The following is a 16,588-nucleotide window of genomic DNA, read 5'->3' as shown; positions in this document are numbered from 1 at the left end:
ACTTCAGCAATCTTCCTCCACAATAAGTCACTTCCAATCATATGGAATAAGTAACATAATTGAGCATAAACCGAGATTCCTCCCCCTCTCCCCAACCATGCTGGTTTATACTCAGGTTTCAATGCTTCCAACCTGCATTCTGCCACTTCCCCATCTTTAGTAGAGATGGTCAAAAGATGCTAATTCCAGCTTCCATGCAAATATAATATAGATTATATTGGAGTTGGGATAGCCAAATGCACTTTTTATAAATTCTGATTGGCCCAGTCTGAAGCTGCACACACATGGATAACATTTGCCTGCTAGTTGGAATTATTACTTCCCCATTGACCTTTTCTAGTGATAACTATGGCTGCTGTTTCCCCTCACAGATGTCCTCTGAGTTCCACAGCTGCTTTCCCCTTTTATTCTTCCTCATCCTACATTATAATGCCCAGCCTCTCTTCCACATAGTCCTTTATCTTCTTGAAAGACTAATAATGGCAGCTCACTCTTCTCTCCAGAACCCTGTGTAAAGTAACCCTGAAGTTAGGTAACTCGCTTCAGGCTTGAAACTTACCCAAAAGGAGGGAAAGCTCTGGATACTATAGAGCAGAGGTCAGAAATCTTTCTGGCTGAGAAAGCCATAAACTCCACATATTTTAAAATGTAATTCTGTGAGAGCCATACAATATGTTTCAAACTGGTACAGTAGGGCTCACGACCCTTGTGTCATGGTGATGTGCATACATTTGATCCGACGGGCAACAGCAGTGTCAGACATGTCTTCAGCTTCTCTTGGGTTTCAGCAACATCAGCAATTTCGCCGAGTGCCAGACAGGAGAAATACCGACTACCAGCTTGGACAATTAGCTAGTTGATTTGGGGGTTGATTCACTTTGTAGGGCGAGATCCCCACACTTTGGACCAATAGGCTGCCTGTCAAGTGACAAGCAGCCTATTGGGCGAATCAAAGTGAAGGGGTCTTGTCCTACAAAGTCACTGGACCTGACAGGGTCCAGAGTGGGACAATTAGAGCAGCCGTTCGTTTTTGGGGTAGTGTGAGTAAGTTAGTAGTGCGTGTGACAGCAGTAGCGTGCCTACTTTGAAAATTTTACTTGCGCTGCCACACTAAGCTGCAATGCTTGAGCAGTGTAGCTTAGTGAATCAACCCCTACTGATTTGTATGTGAGCCAGATGTAGCCATCAAAAGAGCCACATCTGGCTCCCGAGCCATAGGTTCCCTACCCCTGCTAAAGGGCCATTCCTGTGCGCTGGCCGTCGTTCCTGCAGGGTACCCGGTTAAACTCCTTTGACCTGCTAGGTCCAACAACACTTAGTCTTCGGGGACGTGAGTACTTCCGAGGACGAGCACATCTGTACTGTGCACGCATGAGCCCAGACTTATGCATGCACAGTACGGATGCACTTGTCTTTGGAAGTAATCAGGGGTGAGAGTACCTCCAAAGGCTTCCCAAAGCACTATTCAACCTAGCAGGGTATACAAAGGAAGTTTTCAGAAAGAATTAATTCCTACCCCACAATGCACAACAATTTCCAATAGATTCCAGCAAGGAATCTATTGAAAATGGATTGATCCGCAGCATTGCACTGGGAAGAGTAACATAATGGCACTGTAGCATTTTAGGGGAACACAAGGATGGCAAACGTTAGGAATGACATAATGAAAGGTACAACTTGGGGGCGATGCACTGATGGCAAAAGTGAGGTAGACATAATGGGGGCACACTGGTGATTAAATGGTTAGGGAGCAACTAATATCAGCTGTTATATGGTATTATGGTTTATTGTTCGAAAAACTGGATTTTCTTGGCGGTAACACCCATTTACACAGGTCTTAATAAAAGTCTTCGATTTGTTTCCTCTTCTGGCTCTCTATATTGTTCTACTTTCCTTAAAGATATCTGATAGAGGCCCTTCTGGCCAACTGGTTCTATCAGGTATTCATCTGAGTACTTGCTTTCTGGTTACCCATGAGGTCGAGAAAACACCAGAATTGATAAGTAAACGTATAAGTTGACATGTAGACAAGTTAGATGGTTTAATACTTTTGCTACCTGTTTACTCATTACTATGTATCACCAATTATCGTATCGCCTGTTTATATGTTAATATGTATATCGATCTTTATTAATCTCAATAAAAATGTATTGATGGAAATGGTTAGGGAGCACATAATGGTGGCACAAGATAGGGAGAAAGATGTAATGGTGACACAGGCTGGGGGGAAACAATGGTGACACACATTAAGGGTATATAATAATAGCACAAGTTAGAGGGACATAATGGTGGGACTTAAAAGCTGTCATTCAACTGATCATTTCTGATTGATCCAGCAGACAGTCTACCGTGTCTATCAATGGTTCCAATCCTCTGCAGCCAAACAAGCTTGGGGAAAAGCAATCAAGCATGTTGGATTTCATTCACTGTATTCTCCATAGCATGCTTACCATGGCTAAGCTTAGCTTGCAAGTCAGAACAGAGACTGCTGGACAGAACGTACGGCCTGCTGACCATGTTAGCCATGTACAAAGCTTAACCTTCTGGGGACTGCCCGTAGTAAATTCTACGCCGCACTTGTGGCTGCCTAAGGGCTTGTTTCCATTATGCAGCACAGGCGCCAACACGGCTCTGCGTTGCACGTGACTCCCACAGGGACATCGCTTGCGATCCCATTCATTATAATGAATTGGATCGCGGGCGCAATGGCCCCAAAATGTGTGCAACCATGTGCTGCGATTTAGGGGTGAATGGAAACATCAGACAGTGAAGTCTATGTACTCGCTGATGTCCCTGTGATCGCGTTTCCATAAGATCAGGAGCCACTGTAAGCAGCGCGGTTGGGGAGGGGGAAAAAAAAAAAACGGACCAGGACTCACCTTCCTGACGTTCCCCCGGCGATCATTGTTCCCCTCTGCTCTGCCCGGCATCCCTGCTCGCTCTGCCTCTAATGTCGGGGTCCCGGCACGATGACATCATCAAGCCAGGACCCGGAACTTAGCTGCAGTGCGAGCAAGGATGCCGGGCAGTGCAGAAGGGTGTAGATCTGCTCATCACTGGAGCTTGGGAGGTGAGTAAAGGATGCTGGCTATACTGGGGACACCCATTCCTAGCTATCTATACTGGGGAAGCGGTTGCCTGGCTATCTAAACGCAACCCCCCCCCCCCCCATGTGAAACATGCTCTGGTTCTTAAAGAGAGCTGTTGAAAAAAAAAATGTTATACATACCTGGGGCTTCCTCCAACCCCATAAGCCTGGATCGCTCCCAAGCCGCCGTCCTCCACTTCCTCTATCCGCCGGTACCGGGTCCCATTCGGCCAGTCGGCGTAAGCGTATTGCGTCACTGTTGGCGGACGCGGCCAATTTTCCGCATCACAGGGGCTCCCTCCATATACTTACGCATGCGCCTCCATACTACACAGGCGCATGCATAAGGATATGGAGGGAGCCCCTGTTCATGCGGAAAATTGGCCGCGTCCGCCGGAAGTGACGGGACCCGGTACCGGCAATAGAGGCAGCGGAGGACGGCGGCGTAGGAGCGATCCAGGCTTATGGGGCTGGAGGAAGCCCCAGGTATGTATAAAAGCTTTTCCTTTTTTTCAATATAGGTCGTCTCTGGTTCCCTTTAAAGGGAACCTTAACTGTAAGAAAAAAAAAATTTGAGTTTTACTTACCTGTGGCATCTACCAGCCCCTGCAGCCATCCTGTGCGCATGGCGGCCAGCAAAAACGAAACTAGCTGGCAGCGGGGGACCAGAGGAGCCATGAGTGACTGCGAGAACACAGGATGGCTGCAGGGGGCTGGTAGATGCCCCAGGTAAGCAAAACTTTTTTTTTTTTTTACAGTTAAGGTGAACCTTAAGTCTAGTAAAAAAAAATGAGTTTTACTCACCTGGAGCTTCCCTCAGCCCCCTGCAGCCGATCGGTACCCTCGCCGTGTCTCTGCGATGCTCCCGTCCCCGGCGGCGACCACTTCCGGTTTCGCCGTCAGGCGTTCCCATGCCTGTCGGGTCCTGACGGCGAAACCGGAAGTGGTCGCCGCCGGGGACGGGAGAATCGCAGAGACACGGCGAGGGCACCTATCGACTGCAGGGGGCTGAGGGAAGCCCCAAGTGAGTAAAACTCATTTTTTTTTATAGACTTAAGTGCCTCTTTAAGGGGGGGGTTAGGCTGCTAGTCCCCAGGAGGTTAAGCTGACCCTTTAAGAAAACTTGAGCATTATAAAGTCAGCATATGTTAATAAAGTACATGAGTAGAGGTTGCCTAGAGTGAAAACTGCAGAACTGCATGACAAAATGACCTCCTGATCGATACGCAGGAAAAATACCAGTATTGCTAAGTGTCAGGAGCCGATTACTTCCCTTAGCCATAGTAACACTGCCTACTATGTCAATGAGCTCAACTCAATCTACTCCCGTCCACTTAGTCTTCTTACATCTGCCTCAATCTCTGAAAGACATTAGAACTCTGGAGAATATGCTTTTACTGTAGTTATCCTCAGATCACCTCATTTTCCCCACACATAGTCTATTTTTACCTCTTGAGTTTACTTTGCTTCCTTTAACCACTTGAGGACTGCAGGGCTAAACCCCCCTAGTGACCAGGCAATTTTTAGCTAAATTGGCCACTGCAGCTTTAAGGCCAAGCTGCAGGGCCGCACAACTCAGCACACAAGTGATTCCCCCCCCCCTTTTCTCCCCACCAACAGAGCTCTCTGTTGGTGGGGTCTGATCGCTCCCCCCATGTTTATTTTTTCTTTATCAATATTTGTGTTGCTGCTTTTTCTAAAAAAAAACAAACTGTTGCTTTAAACCCCTTCCCTCCCTCCCACCCCACAGCCGGCAATTACGGCTGTCATAGGCTTCTGCCTATGAGAGCCGATCGCTCTCTTGTCCCCCATGGGGACAGCCGTGTCACGCGGCTGTCCCCAGTGCAGCGCTGCTGCTCATCGCAGCGCTGCACCTAGTAAATAGACGGCGTGATCGCCGTCTAACAGTCTCCCGAGCGGCAATAGCCGCTCGGAGACTGAAGGCGGGGCGGAGCTCCGCCCTCCGAGCATGAGATGCGCGCGCACCATGAGCGCGATCTCATGCAAAACAGAGCCCAAGGACTTTACGCCAATTGGCGTTAGGCGGTCCTGGGGCTGCCGCCGCGGCCACGCCTACTGGCGTGACGCGGGCGGCAGAAGGTTAAAGAGACACTGAAGCGGAAAAAAAATATGATATAATTAATTGGTTGTGTACTATGAATAATTACTAGAAGATTAGCAGCAAAGAAAATATTCTCATATTTTTATTTTCAGGTATATAGTGTTTTTTCTAACATTGCATCATTCTCTAATATGTGCAGATTACACAACACTCAGCATTCAAAATGATTCTTTCAGAGCAGTCTGAACTAATGACCTCTCCTCTGGCAGAGAAAAAGAAAACAGTTGAGATAATAAAAGTAAGAAGACAGCCCTCTCCACGACTTTCAAAGTCGTGGAGCTTAATGGCTTTATTGCATAGAGATAACAACTGGAGTTTCTTAACTCTTCCTGTACTGGAAACAATTAGACTGATGTATCTGATCTTAATGTTTTATTTCTTAGCTGTACTACACATACAAATCATAATATATTTTTTTTTCGCTTCAGTGTCTCTTTAAAAACTGTACATGTAGCCCGATCCATGAGAAAAGCAGGAGATGGTGTGGCCATACAAAATAATGGCAACGTATCCTATCCTTCTCACAAGCATCCATCAAGCTCATCATTATTCCCTATGGATAGACCCTGCCCCGGTTGTAACTAGGAGTCTGTGCTATTCATTTAAATGCTGGTATTTGGCTATTACATAGCTGATGTCACTGCTCTCAGAGATATTTGACAACATATTACGTAGGGGGAGACCAGCCGTGGAGTCCATCAGCTTATCGTACACCATCACCGCTGCGTTTCTTACATAGCAAGCTCTTTCCAGCATGCCAGACCGATCATTTTGGCTGGAAATCATTTGAAAGTACTGATCAGGCAGTTATGTTGCAGCATCAATCTCTGCCAGATTCAACCACTATGATTGAACCGGATGGATGCTGCGAACCGTTATGTATGGGCACCCTTAGGGTTAGTGAAGTTCGTCAAAGTTAAGGATTAGGATGTTACAGATGAGCATTACCTGAGGGAGGGGGGAAATGGGTGTTAGAGTTAGGGTGGCCACACAACAGTGTTCCCCAACCCTGTCCTCAAGGCCCACAAACAGTGCATGTTTTGTGGAAATCCAGAGGTAGGTAATCAGCTCTGCTGAGACACTAATTACCTCACCTGTGCATGTTTGTGGTTTACTGCAAAACATGTACTGTTGGTGGGCCTTGAGGACAGGGTTGGGGAACTGTGCCATACAATACTTGATTTGTGCATTAATATCTGGCCGGTCCACTCATAATGATCGAATATGACAGAGATTGATGCCCCAAGATGGCCACCCAAATGATTTCAGTATGATTGATTTGGCCTTCTGGAAAGATTTCGCTCGAAAGGGCTCAGTTGGATGCGCATCGATGACAGCGTTTGATATTCTGTTCCCCTGACCTGCCTTCTCCCATGACACAGAAGCGTGGCTACCCAACCCTAATGCGACGAGAAATGGTGCGATCAAGTGCAGCATTTGCGTGGATTGTAAAGGATCATGGCAGGGGCAATCACTTGAACGGCAAGCACCGCGGCCGTCGTTCTCTGCCGTGAAACAGTCCATGTGAACTGGCACAGGGATACTACAGAAGTCTCTCAACAAGCACAATTTTAAAATGTTCGCTTCAATATTGAAATATCACATTATAAGATAAAGAAATTGATGTTGTACTTGAGACTGAGATAAAACCAAATAGTCACACAAAGAGGGTTTTTCTTTCTAGATGCATAGATGCCCATTAAAAAAATTAACCTTTAAAGAGAACCCGAGGCGGGGTTCTTACATCGCAATCCCCATACAGAGGCTGGGTCTGCCTATAGAGCCTAGCCTCTGTTGCTTTGTAACTTCCTCCAAAGCCCCCCCGCGCGCTGTGACCCCATTAATCACAGCCGCGTTGTCGACACGCAGCGTGTCGCAGCGCGCTGTGTTTACCTCACTGATGTCAGTCTCGCCGCTCCCCCGCCTCCCGAATCGCTACGGTCCCCCGCCCATGTCCCTTCCTTTGCCACTGATTGGAGGGAAGGGACGCCGGCGGGGACCAGAGCGATTCAGGAGGCGGGGAGAGCGGAGACATTACATAACATTAGTGAGGTAAACACAGCCGCATAGCGCGGCTGTGTTTTATGGGGTCTCACAGCGCGCAGGGGGGGGCTTTGGGGGAAGCTAAATAGCAACAGAGGCTGGGCTCTATAGGCAGACCCAGCCTCTGTATATGGATTGCAATGGAAGAACCCCGCCTCGGGTTCTCTTAAGTACAAACACTATTCTGCTTACTCAGTGAGAAACACTATTAGCATGTTATGAGCAAATATACAGTAGCAATAAAAAGTATGGCAACTCTGGAATTATATGTATTTGTGCACAAACTAATACCACACAAATAATTAAATGTTTCCATGTTTTTATTGAACACACCATGTAAAACATTCACCATTTTAACAGGAACAACATAAAATAAAAGTGGAAAAATTAATTATTTCTGTTTTCAGCCATTATAGTTTTAAAATAATACATGCTACTGTAATTAAAACCTACACATTTTATTTGCCCATTTGTCCCGTTATTAAAGGCCTGGTGCACACCAGAGGAGTTTTTCTGAGTGTTTTGAGTTTTTGAATCTGCTGCTAATGTTATCCTATGTGTCTGTGCACACTGGAGCAATGAGGTTTTGTAAAAAAACCCATAGCATTAGATTGGGAAGAGCTTTTGAAACCTCTAAAAGCTCTTCCCAATGTAATGCTATGGGGTTTTTTACAAAACCTCATTGCTCCAGTGTGCACAGACACATTGGATAACATTAGCAGCAGATTTAAAAACTCAAAACGCTCAGAAAAACTCCTCTGGTGTGCACCAGGCCAAAATGTTTAAAATATTCCCCTAGTACAACGTATGCTGCCAATATTTCATTTGGAAATAAAAAGGTGCATTTTTTCAAATTTGCGTCCATCAATAAGTAGAAGCCCATAATTTCACAGATAACATTGATATAGCTTTTTAAATTACATATTTAAAAAGTTCAGTCCCTAATGCAACTATGTATTTTTTTTATCTGTCTCTTTTTCTTTATGCATATCATTTATTTAAAGAACTATGGGAGAGGGTGGGAGGTAAAGGGTTAAATTTTAAATGTACAGGATCTCAAAAAATTAGCATATTGTGATAAAGTTCATTATTTTCTGTAATGTACTGATAAACATTAGACTTTCATATATTTTAGATTCAAATACACACAACTGAAGTAGTTCAAGCCTTTTATTGATTTAATATTGATGATTTTGGCATACAGTTCATGAAAACCCAACATTTCTATCTAAAAAAATTAGCATATTTCATCCGACCAATAAAAGAAAAGTGTTTTCAAAAAAAGTCAACCTTCATAAAATTATGTTCAGTTATGCACTCAATACTTGGTCGGGAATCCTTTTGCAGAAATGACTGCTTCAATGCGGCGTGACATGGAGGCAATCAGCCTGTGGCACTGCTCAGGTGTTATAGAGGCCCAGGATGCTTCGATAGCGGCCTTAAGCTTATCCAGAGTGTTGGGTCTTGCGTCTCTCAACTTTCTCTTCACAATATCCCACAGATTCTCTATGGGGTTCAGGTCAGGAGAGTTGGCAGGCCAATTGAGCACAGTAATACCATGGTCAGTAAACCATTTACCAGTGGTTTTGGCACTGTGAGCAGGTGCCAGGTCGTGCTGAAAAATGAAATCTTCATCTCCATAAAGCTTTTCAGCAGATGGAAGCATGAAGTGCTCCAAAATCTCCTGATAGCTAGCTGCATTGACCCTGCCCTTGACAAAACACAGTGGACCAACACCAGCAGCTGACATGGCACCCCAGACCATCACTGACTGTGTGTACTTGACACTGGACTTCAGGCATTTTGGCATTTCCCTCTCCCCAGTCTTCCTCCAGACTCTGGCACCTTGATTTCCGAATGACATGTAAAAGTTGCTTTCATCCAAAAAAAGTACTTTGGACCACTGAGCAACAGTCCAGTGCTGCTTCTCTGTAGCCCAGGTAAGGCGCTTCTGCCGCTGTTTCTTGTTCAAAAGTGGGTTCATGCTTCCATCTGCTGAAAAGCTTTATGGAGATGAAGATTTCATTTTTCAGCACGACCTGGCACCTGCTCACAGTGCCAAAACCACTGGTAAATTGTTTACTGACCATGGTATTACTGTGCTCAATTGGCCTGCCAACTCTTCTGACCTGAACCCCATAGAGAATCTGTGGGATATTGTGAAGAGAAAGTTGAGAGACGCAAGACCCAACACTCTGGTCGAGCTTAAGGCCGCTATCGAAGCATCCTGGGCCTCCATAACACCTGAGCAGTGCCACAGGCTGATTGCCTCCATGCCACGCCGCATTGAAGCAGTCCTTTCTGCAAAAGGATTCCCGACCAAGTATTGAGTGCATAACTGAACATATTTTTTTGAAGGTTGACTTTTTTTGTTTTAAAAACTCTTTTCTTTTAGTGGTCGGATGAAATATGCTAATTTTTTGAGATCGGAAATGTGGCTTTTCATGAGCTGTATGCCAAAATCATCAATATTAAAACAATAAAAGGCTTGAACTACTTCAGTTGTGTGTATTTGAATCTAAAATATATGAAAGTCTAATGTTTATCAGTGCATTACAGAAAATAATGAACTTTATCACAATATGCAAATTTTGAGAAGATCCTGTATATGTGGGACTTTTTTTATTAAAATAATGAATGTAGTTGTAATTTTACTATTTGGCCACAAGATGTCCTCATAAAATTCCCATCAGCGTACTATAAGTACGCAAACAGGAAGTAATGCATGGACAGGTTACAATGAACGCAGTCATCTCATTGATGCCAGCGATCATTGACACGGGGACTTAGATTAATGAATGGGAACTGCGTTCCCATTTATTCATCTCCCCTCTGAAGACGGCGGCGAGTACTCGTGCGGGAGCGAGCATCAGCCATCCGCCCCAACAGACAAATATTTACGTCCCTGTGCAGGAGCTGAAGTCCTGCGGGACGTAGACATACCGTCTTTAACCACATAAGTGGTTAAAGTATTAGAGGCAGAAAATCAACAGGACAGCCAGGCAAAGTGCATTCTTTAAAAGGAAATAAACATGCCAGCCTCCCTTACCCTCTCACCTAGGGTTCGCTTTAAAGAGGAACCACAAAGACATTTAGTCTTATTTAATACATTAGTCGGGATATTAATTTTTACCCTAAGGCCCCTTTTACACTTAATCAGTTACTCTCAGTTATAACTGAAAGAAAACGGATTTTCAATGTTTTCCTATGGCACAGTTCTCACTATACACGTTTTAATTGAAAGCTTTTTCACAATGCACTGCTATGGAAAAAATGCGTACTAACGTATACTAATCCACACTAATGCATCCCAACGCATTAAGTGTAAAGAGGCCCTAATTATCCTGGTTTCAGCATTGGAAACACTACCTATAAGTATATATTGCTGTATATTGGCACGTAACCCAAGCCTCCCAGTGATACTTAGGGTACATTAACATGTTCAATTTTTGATCGGGCCAATGATTGACCAATTTTACCACTTCCATGTAATATTTTAGCATTTATATAGCACTGATATCTTTCGCAGTGTTTTTACATATTATAGTCATGTCATTAAATTGTCCCTCAGAGGGGCTCACAATCTAATCCCTACTATAGCCATATGTCCATCCTTGGTTAGCGTCAACTTTAGGAGGGAGCCAATTAACTTATCAGTATGTTTGTAGACGGAGCAGTGCTTTTCATCGCTGCTAGATTTGGGCGCAGCCGGTGCCACCATAGACTAGAAAAGAAATCACATCTATAGCGGCGCTCAGTGAGTAACGTCGGCGCCGTCAGAAGACGGAGCCGAGGTTGCTTTAAAAACACAATAATTCGGCCTCCAGCAATCGCTGGAAGCTGAATTATATCATTCCCCACCATCCATGGCGGCCTGGAGGGGGAATAGTAATGAACACGGCCCAGACTTGTGCAGAAGCAGAATCAGCCATATACTGGCTGTATCCTGCGTCCAAGTCTACCAGCGCCGATTTCAAATGTATGCGTTTGTAGGATGTGTGAGGCTTCTGATTAACAGCTCCCCACCCAACCCTTCCGACGTCTCAGCCAGAGATCAGCCTGGAGGATCGATTTGGTTGAGCCAAATCAGCTTTCAGTTCAGTTTTTGTTCATCAGTTGACATCCTAGTTAAACTAGTAAGTAGAAACTGGGGCCAACCTAATCCAAAACTGAGGTTATCTAGAGTAAAACTGAGGCAAAGCTGGCATTCCACTGAAAATCAAATGTCTGTGTACATTCACCCCAAGAAGTAAATCAGTGCTAAGCAAGATGCAGAACAGGACTACATCACAATGTTGTAGACAATGGCATGACAATACAAGGTTTATGCAATTTTATTTTTAATGAAGTGCTGTCAACCATTTCTTTAGAGGGAAGGGAAGTAACATTTGCATGTACAGCACGATCTTAAAGCAATTTTACCTTTGAAGGTGACATTTTCCTGCCCTTTTTCACTGAGGCTGCGACACAGTTGCACACTATAAAGATAAAAGAGAGAGATAAATTAGATACAAACAATCCTTGAACTTGCAGTTACTTCAAATTAGAGAACAGTGTAACTTGTTACTGACTAGTACCGGTAATTACTGAGTCCATCTCTGATCCTCGCTTGGCTGCCGGCCACAAGCACCATTAGGTTCCAATTGCATGCAGCCGAATGGCAGCGTTTTGGAACACCTGGCATGTCACATTTGACAGATGGTGGAGTTACATGGTGGCTAAAAAAATGCCTCATGTTGTGGCCATGCTTAAATGGAACTCCATGGGGGTGTCTGTGCTGAGCAGTGGTGAGTACCCAGCCGGCGGATGGGAGCAGTTCACAGGTAGTGAGTTTACCCCCAACAGTCAGGATCTCACACCAACACATCAAGGCCACTGGCCACTCTAGATTCTCAGCAGAGGTGGCCCTGACCCAAAGTTTCGGGTTTAATAGTAAGTTTTGCTGCCGGCAGACATTACATTCAAGCTGTGTAAAGTCACGTCAGCCTCTAGGCACCATGCGGCCAATCGGGGGAGCATTGCAAAACTATCAAGGCATTGCAAGACTATCAAGGTCATCTGGTGTTCTGACTGGAGCCGATGGTCTTAGAGGCGGGACCATGGCTTTGTCATTGGCCAATTGGGGCACTTGCTCCGTAGCAGCGAGGTAATTATCCCAGGGAGGCGGGGGGGGGTTTGCATATAAAATTTATATAATCACATTGGAAAAGTGTACAGCCCCCACCATCCAATTTTTGGACTGACTGTCAATAGCTCCTTTGAGCTGAGAAAGAAAGCTCAAGAAAGAAAAACTTGGAGCCCCTGGATATCCACTCCAGGCATTACTGATTTTAAAATTATTACGGATGGCTTGGTAATCTGACTTTGGATCCAGAAGTGGGTAACATTTATAAAACAGATTGTGTGCTCAGGTTCCTCAAACATATATCTGAGTTGTTCCCCTGATTCTTGTTCAGTCTATTTACCGTATAAATCCTTTTATTTATGGCTATTGTAACATCCCCTATGATGGCGGCTGCGGGTACGCAGGATGCCTCTGCAGCCGCCTTTGTTCTCGGTACTGAGGCCTCATCCGTTCTGCTGGAGTCTAGCACGCCAGGGATGGGACTGTCAGTTGCTCATAGGGTCGCTGTCTGGCGCGGAGACAGGACCTTTATGCTGGATGAAGGCACGTCAGCTGACCTGCCGGTCGGCTGACATCAGGAGAGACTCACAGCGCCCGGATTGGCTGATTGGCAGGGGCGTGGCTGTGGGCTCTCCTCGCTGCTTCATAAGCCTTCTCCGCTCACTTGCAAACTGCCTGCTGTTGCGAATACGTCAGTGTTAGCGCTCAGACCTTAGACTAGTTCCCGTGTGTTTTGATCTGGGAGGAAACCAGGGATTTCACACAAGACTAGGATTATTGCCTTATTGTATTATTGATATTCTGTGTACGACTCTAGCTTATCTCTGACTCTGATTCTGTTCAACGTTTCTGTACTTCTGCCCATCTGATCTAGTTGCCGAACCTCTGCCTGAATCATTACTATTCTCTTGCCTTCTGATTTTGTACTGTACCTGCCTCTCTGTTGCTGAACCTTGCCTGTCTGACCCTTCTACTCTCCAGTGAGCCCTTGTCACTGGAGAGCTGCTCTGATAGTACCCTCACCAGCTCCTCTGGTGAGGTCTAGCTAAACTATCTAGTTATTATCACTGATAGTACTCACCAGCTCCTCTGGTGAGGTCTACCTATACTATCTTATTACTGTTGTTGATATACTCACCAGCTCCTCTGATGAGGTCAAGTTTAACTGTCCAGTTACTGTTACTTATAGCCCTCACCAGCACCTCTGGTGTGGGCTCCTTGCTACTCAGCCTCCATTGTGGCTAGTACCCTCCAGCTCCTCTGGTGGGGTCTAGCATAGGTTGTTTGCAGATAGTACCCACCAGCTCCTCTGGCGAGGTTTAGTAAAACTATCTGCCAATTCTCTGGTAGCTCTCTCCAGCTCCTCTGGTGAGATCTACTCGCTACTGTTACACCAAACACCATTGTCACTTCAGCTCTGCCTTCTATACTTGCATTATTGGTGATACTGCAGATCACCACATGATCAGGTATAGAGTCTGTATTATTGGTGATTCTGCAGATCACACAATAATCAGACGTCTGTGTCGCTACACCAATACGTTATACAATCGTTACAGCTATTTATTTATATGTGAATTGCCAAGTCTCACATACAAATTACTCAGGTTTCTGATTTCATAATTAAAGGACAACTTTTATTATTATTAGTGTATTTGTAAAGCGCCAACATATTACACAGCGCTGCACAATAGATAAAACTGTAGCAATTTGTAAAATTTAAAATACATACCGTATTTTTCGCCGTATAAGACGCTCCGGCATATAAGACGCACCCAGATTTAGAGGGCAAAAATCAGGAAAAAAAGAAAAAACTAAACCTAGGTGTGTCTATGATCAGTTACACTACATACTATTACACCACATAAGGGGACAGTGTAATGATTGGTTGTTCCCATGTTGCCTGCCTATGTTTCTCTATGTGGTCAGTGTAGTGATTGGCTGTTCCTGTGTCCCCGTGTGCCTGCCATGTCCCCCTGTTCTGCCTGCCATGTCCCCCTGTTGTGCCAGTGTCCCCCTGTTGTGCCAGTGTCCCCCTGTTGTGCCAGTGTCCCCCTGTATCATTTTCCCTACTGTTATTGCTTTGTCCCCCTGAACGTGTGTCCTCCAGTGCCGGTGTCCCCCCTGTGCAGGCAGCTTGAGTATATAAAATACATTAAGTGCTCCTGCCACCGCGGTCCTGGCTCCAATCCTGCTTCGCGATCCTCTTCTTCCATCTACCGCAGCCCGCTGCTGACCCCGTCGAACATCGCTGGCCGGTCCTAATTAGCCGCGCAGGGATACGCTATCAGCACACCACGTGCGCTGGGGTCACGCATGCGTATGCGTGACCCCCGCGCACGTGGTGTGATGATAGCGTATCCCTGCACGGCTAATTAGGACCGGCCAGCGATGTTCGGCGGGGGCAGCAGCGGGCTGCAGTAGATGGAAGAAGAGGATCTCAAAGCAGGATTGGAGGCAGGAGCGCGGCGGCAGGAGCAGGTAATGTATATACTGCTTCCCTGCGCACTTCTGCATTCAGAAATTCGTACCTTCTCCACATAAGACGCACCCACTTTCCCCCCAACATTTTGGGGAAGAAAAAGTGCGTTTTATATGGCAAAAAATACGGTATGTATTAGTTGTACATTTATCCCAGAGCAAAATGCACTTTAAGTTTCTTGTTTTCCTGTGTAGCTGTCACTTGCAGTGGCTAATAAAAATGTGACAGACCTGACACATTTTGCACTAGTCCATCTCTTCATTTTTGGTATTGTCTTGTCTTTATTCTTTTTAGAAATAGTCTGAAGTAAAATCTAAAAGAAAAAACAGATACTTACCTAAGGAGAGGGAAGGCTCTGGGTCCTAATGAGCCTTCCCATTCTCCTGGTCCCCGCGTTCCCCTGCAGGCTCCCCCATTAGCAGTTTACAACCCACAGGTCATAGACTGCTCTCTTCCAGGCTGAACTGGCTTCGGCAGTCTTCAGAAGCACTCGGGCGTTCAAAGACAGTCCGCTCCATACTGCACACCCGCGAGCACCCTCTCTAGAGCAGTACAGAGCCACCTTGTCCGGAGACTGCCGAAGTCTACCACGGCGGGACATTGAAACTGAGAAGCCTGTGGGGGAACGAGGTGAACGGGAAGGCTCTATAGGACCCAGAGCCTTCCCTCTCCTTAGGCAAGTATCTGTTTTTTCTTTTAGTTTTCACTTCAGATTCACTTTAAAAAGTAACCTTCACAGTGTTATCTTCTGGCAGTTGGGGTGTGCTACTGCCATCCAGGAAGAGCTTCTGAAAGGAATTCCAACCAAATTACTACTGGTGTTGGGTGTTGCAGCATGTAACTATATTTCTTTCTACGTACTACTAATTATTTGTATATGCTTTGTTATATGTTTAATAAAGGCTGATTTAAAAAAGAAAATAAAAGGAATTCCTGAGAATCTCCTATAAGTTGATATAGGAGTCTAAAATCTGTCTGGTCTGTCATATTTCTACCTACTGTAAGGGGTAGAATCATAGGGAAAAAAAAAAAAAATAGTATATTTTACTCTGTGACAAATGTACAATGTACAGTATACACGCACATTTTAAATTGTATACATTTTTGCAACTCTGGAAAGGGGCAGGGGGAGTCTCTGGAAGATCCCTCTTCCAAAGCAAGTGTCTATCTTTTGCATTCCAAGCTGCTTCAGGTTTTATTTAAAAAAGAGAACCCGAGGTGGGTTTCTGCAATCAATATTAAAGTGGACCCAAACTAACAATACAAGATTTCAGAAATAAAATCTATTTTCTAAATTATAATAATAAATAGCAGCCTTTTTTCAGCTGCATGATGACAAATATAAAATATTTTACATTTATTGGAAAAAAACCTCCCTTCCTTTCATATTGCCGGCAAATAATGCGGCAAACTGGTGGAGTAGATGGTGTCCAGCAAAGGAGGAATTGCTAATGGCTGCCACCTGTATAACCCTAGTTATGCAAAGAGGAGGGTGAAAAGCATGCACTGAAATGCTCATAGGCTTGAAGGAGTGTTGTTTATTTATATTTGTATGTGTCAGAGTAGTGCAACTTAATATTTTGAATTAAAAAAAAAGTTTGGTTTGGGTCCGCTTTAAGACACAAAGGCACATTCTGCATACTATCACCAGCCTCTGTGTCCTTACAGTGTGCCCCCAAGCACCCCCCTGCTCTGCTGTCCCCCCCTTATAAAAACCACCAGGCTAGC

General features: G+C 45.0%; 1 protein-coding gene across 1 annotated transcript in view; it reads right to left on the bottom strand.

The window, feature by feature from the left end:
• The window catches only part of THOC2 (THO complex subunit 2), a 202,565-nt gene that overhangs the window by 174,311 nt on the left and 11,666 nt on the right, over nucleotides 1-16,588 (bottom strand). The window contains exon 2 of the mRNA XM_068251182.1: nucleotides 11,676-11,731. Coding sequence (XP_068107283.1) covers nucleotides 11,676-11,731 — 56 coding nt within the window. The remainder of the gene's footprint in view (nucleotides 1-11,675; nucleotides 11,732-16,588) is intronic.

The sequence above is a fragment of the Hyperolius riggenbachi genome, chromosome 8, assembly GCF_040937935.1.
Source record: "Hyperolius riggenbachi isolate aHypRig1 chromosome 8, aHypRig1.pri, whole genome shotgun sequence".
Taxonomy (NCBI): Eukaryota; Metazoa; Chordata; class Amphibia; order Anura; family Hyperoliidae; genus Hyperolius; species Hyperolius riggenbachi.
This window is presented reverse-complemented; position numbering and strand designations above follow the sequence as displayed.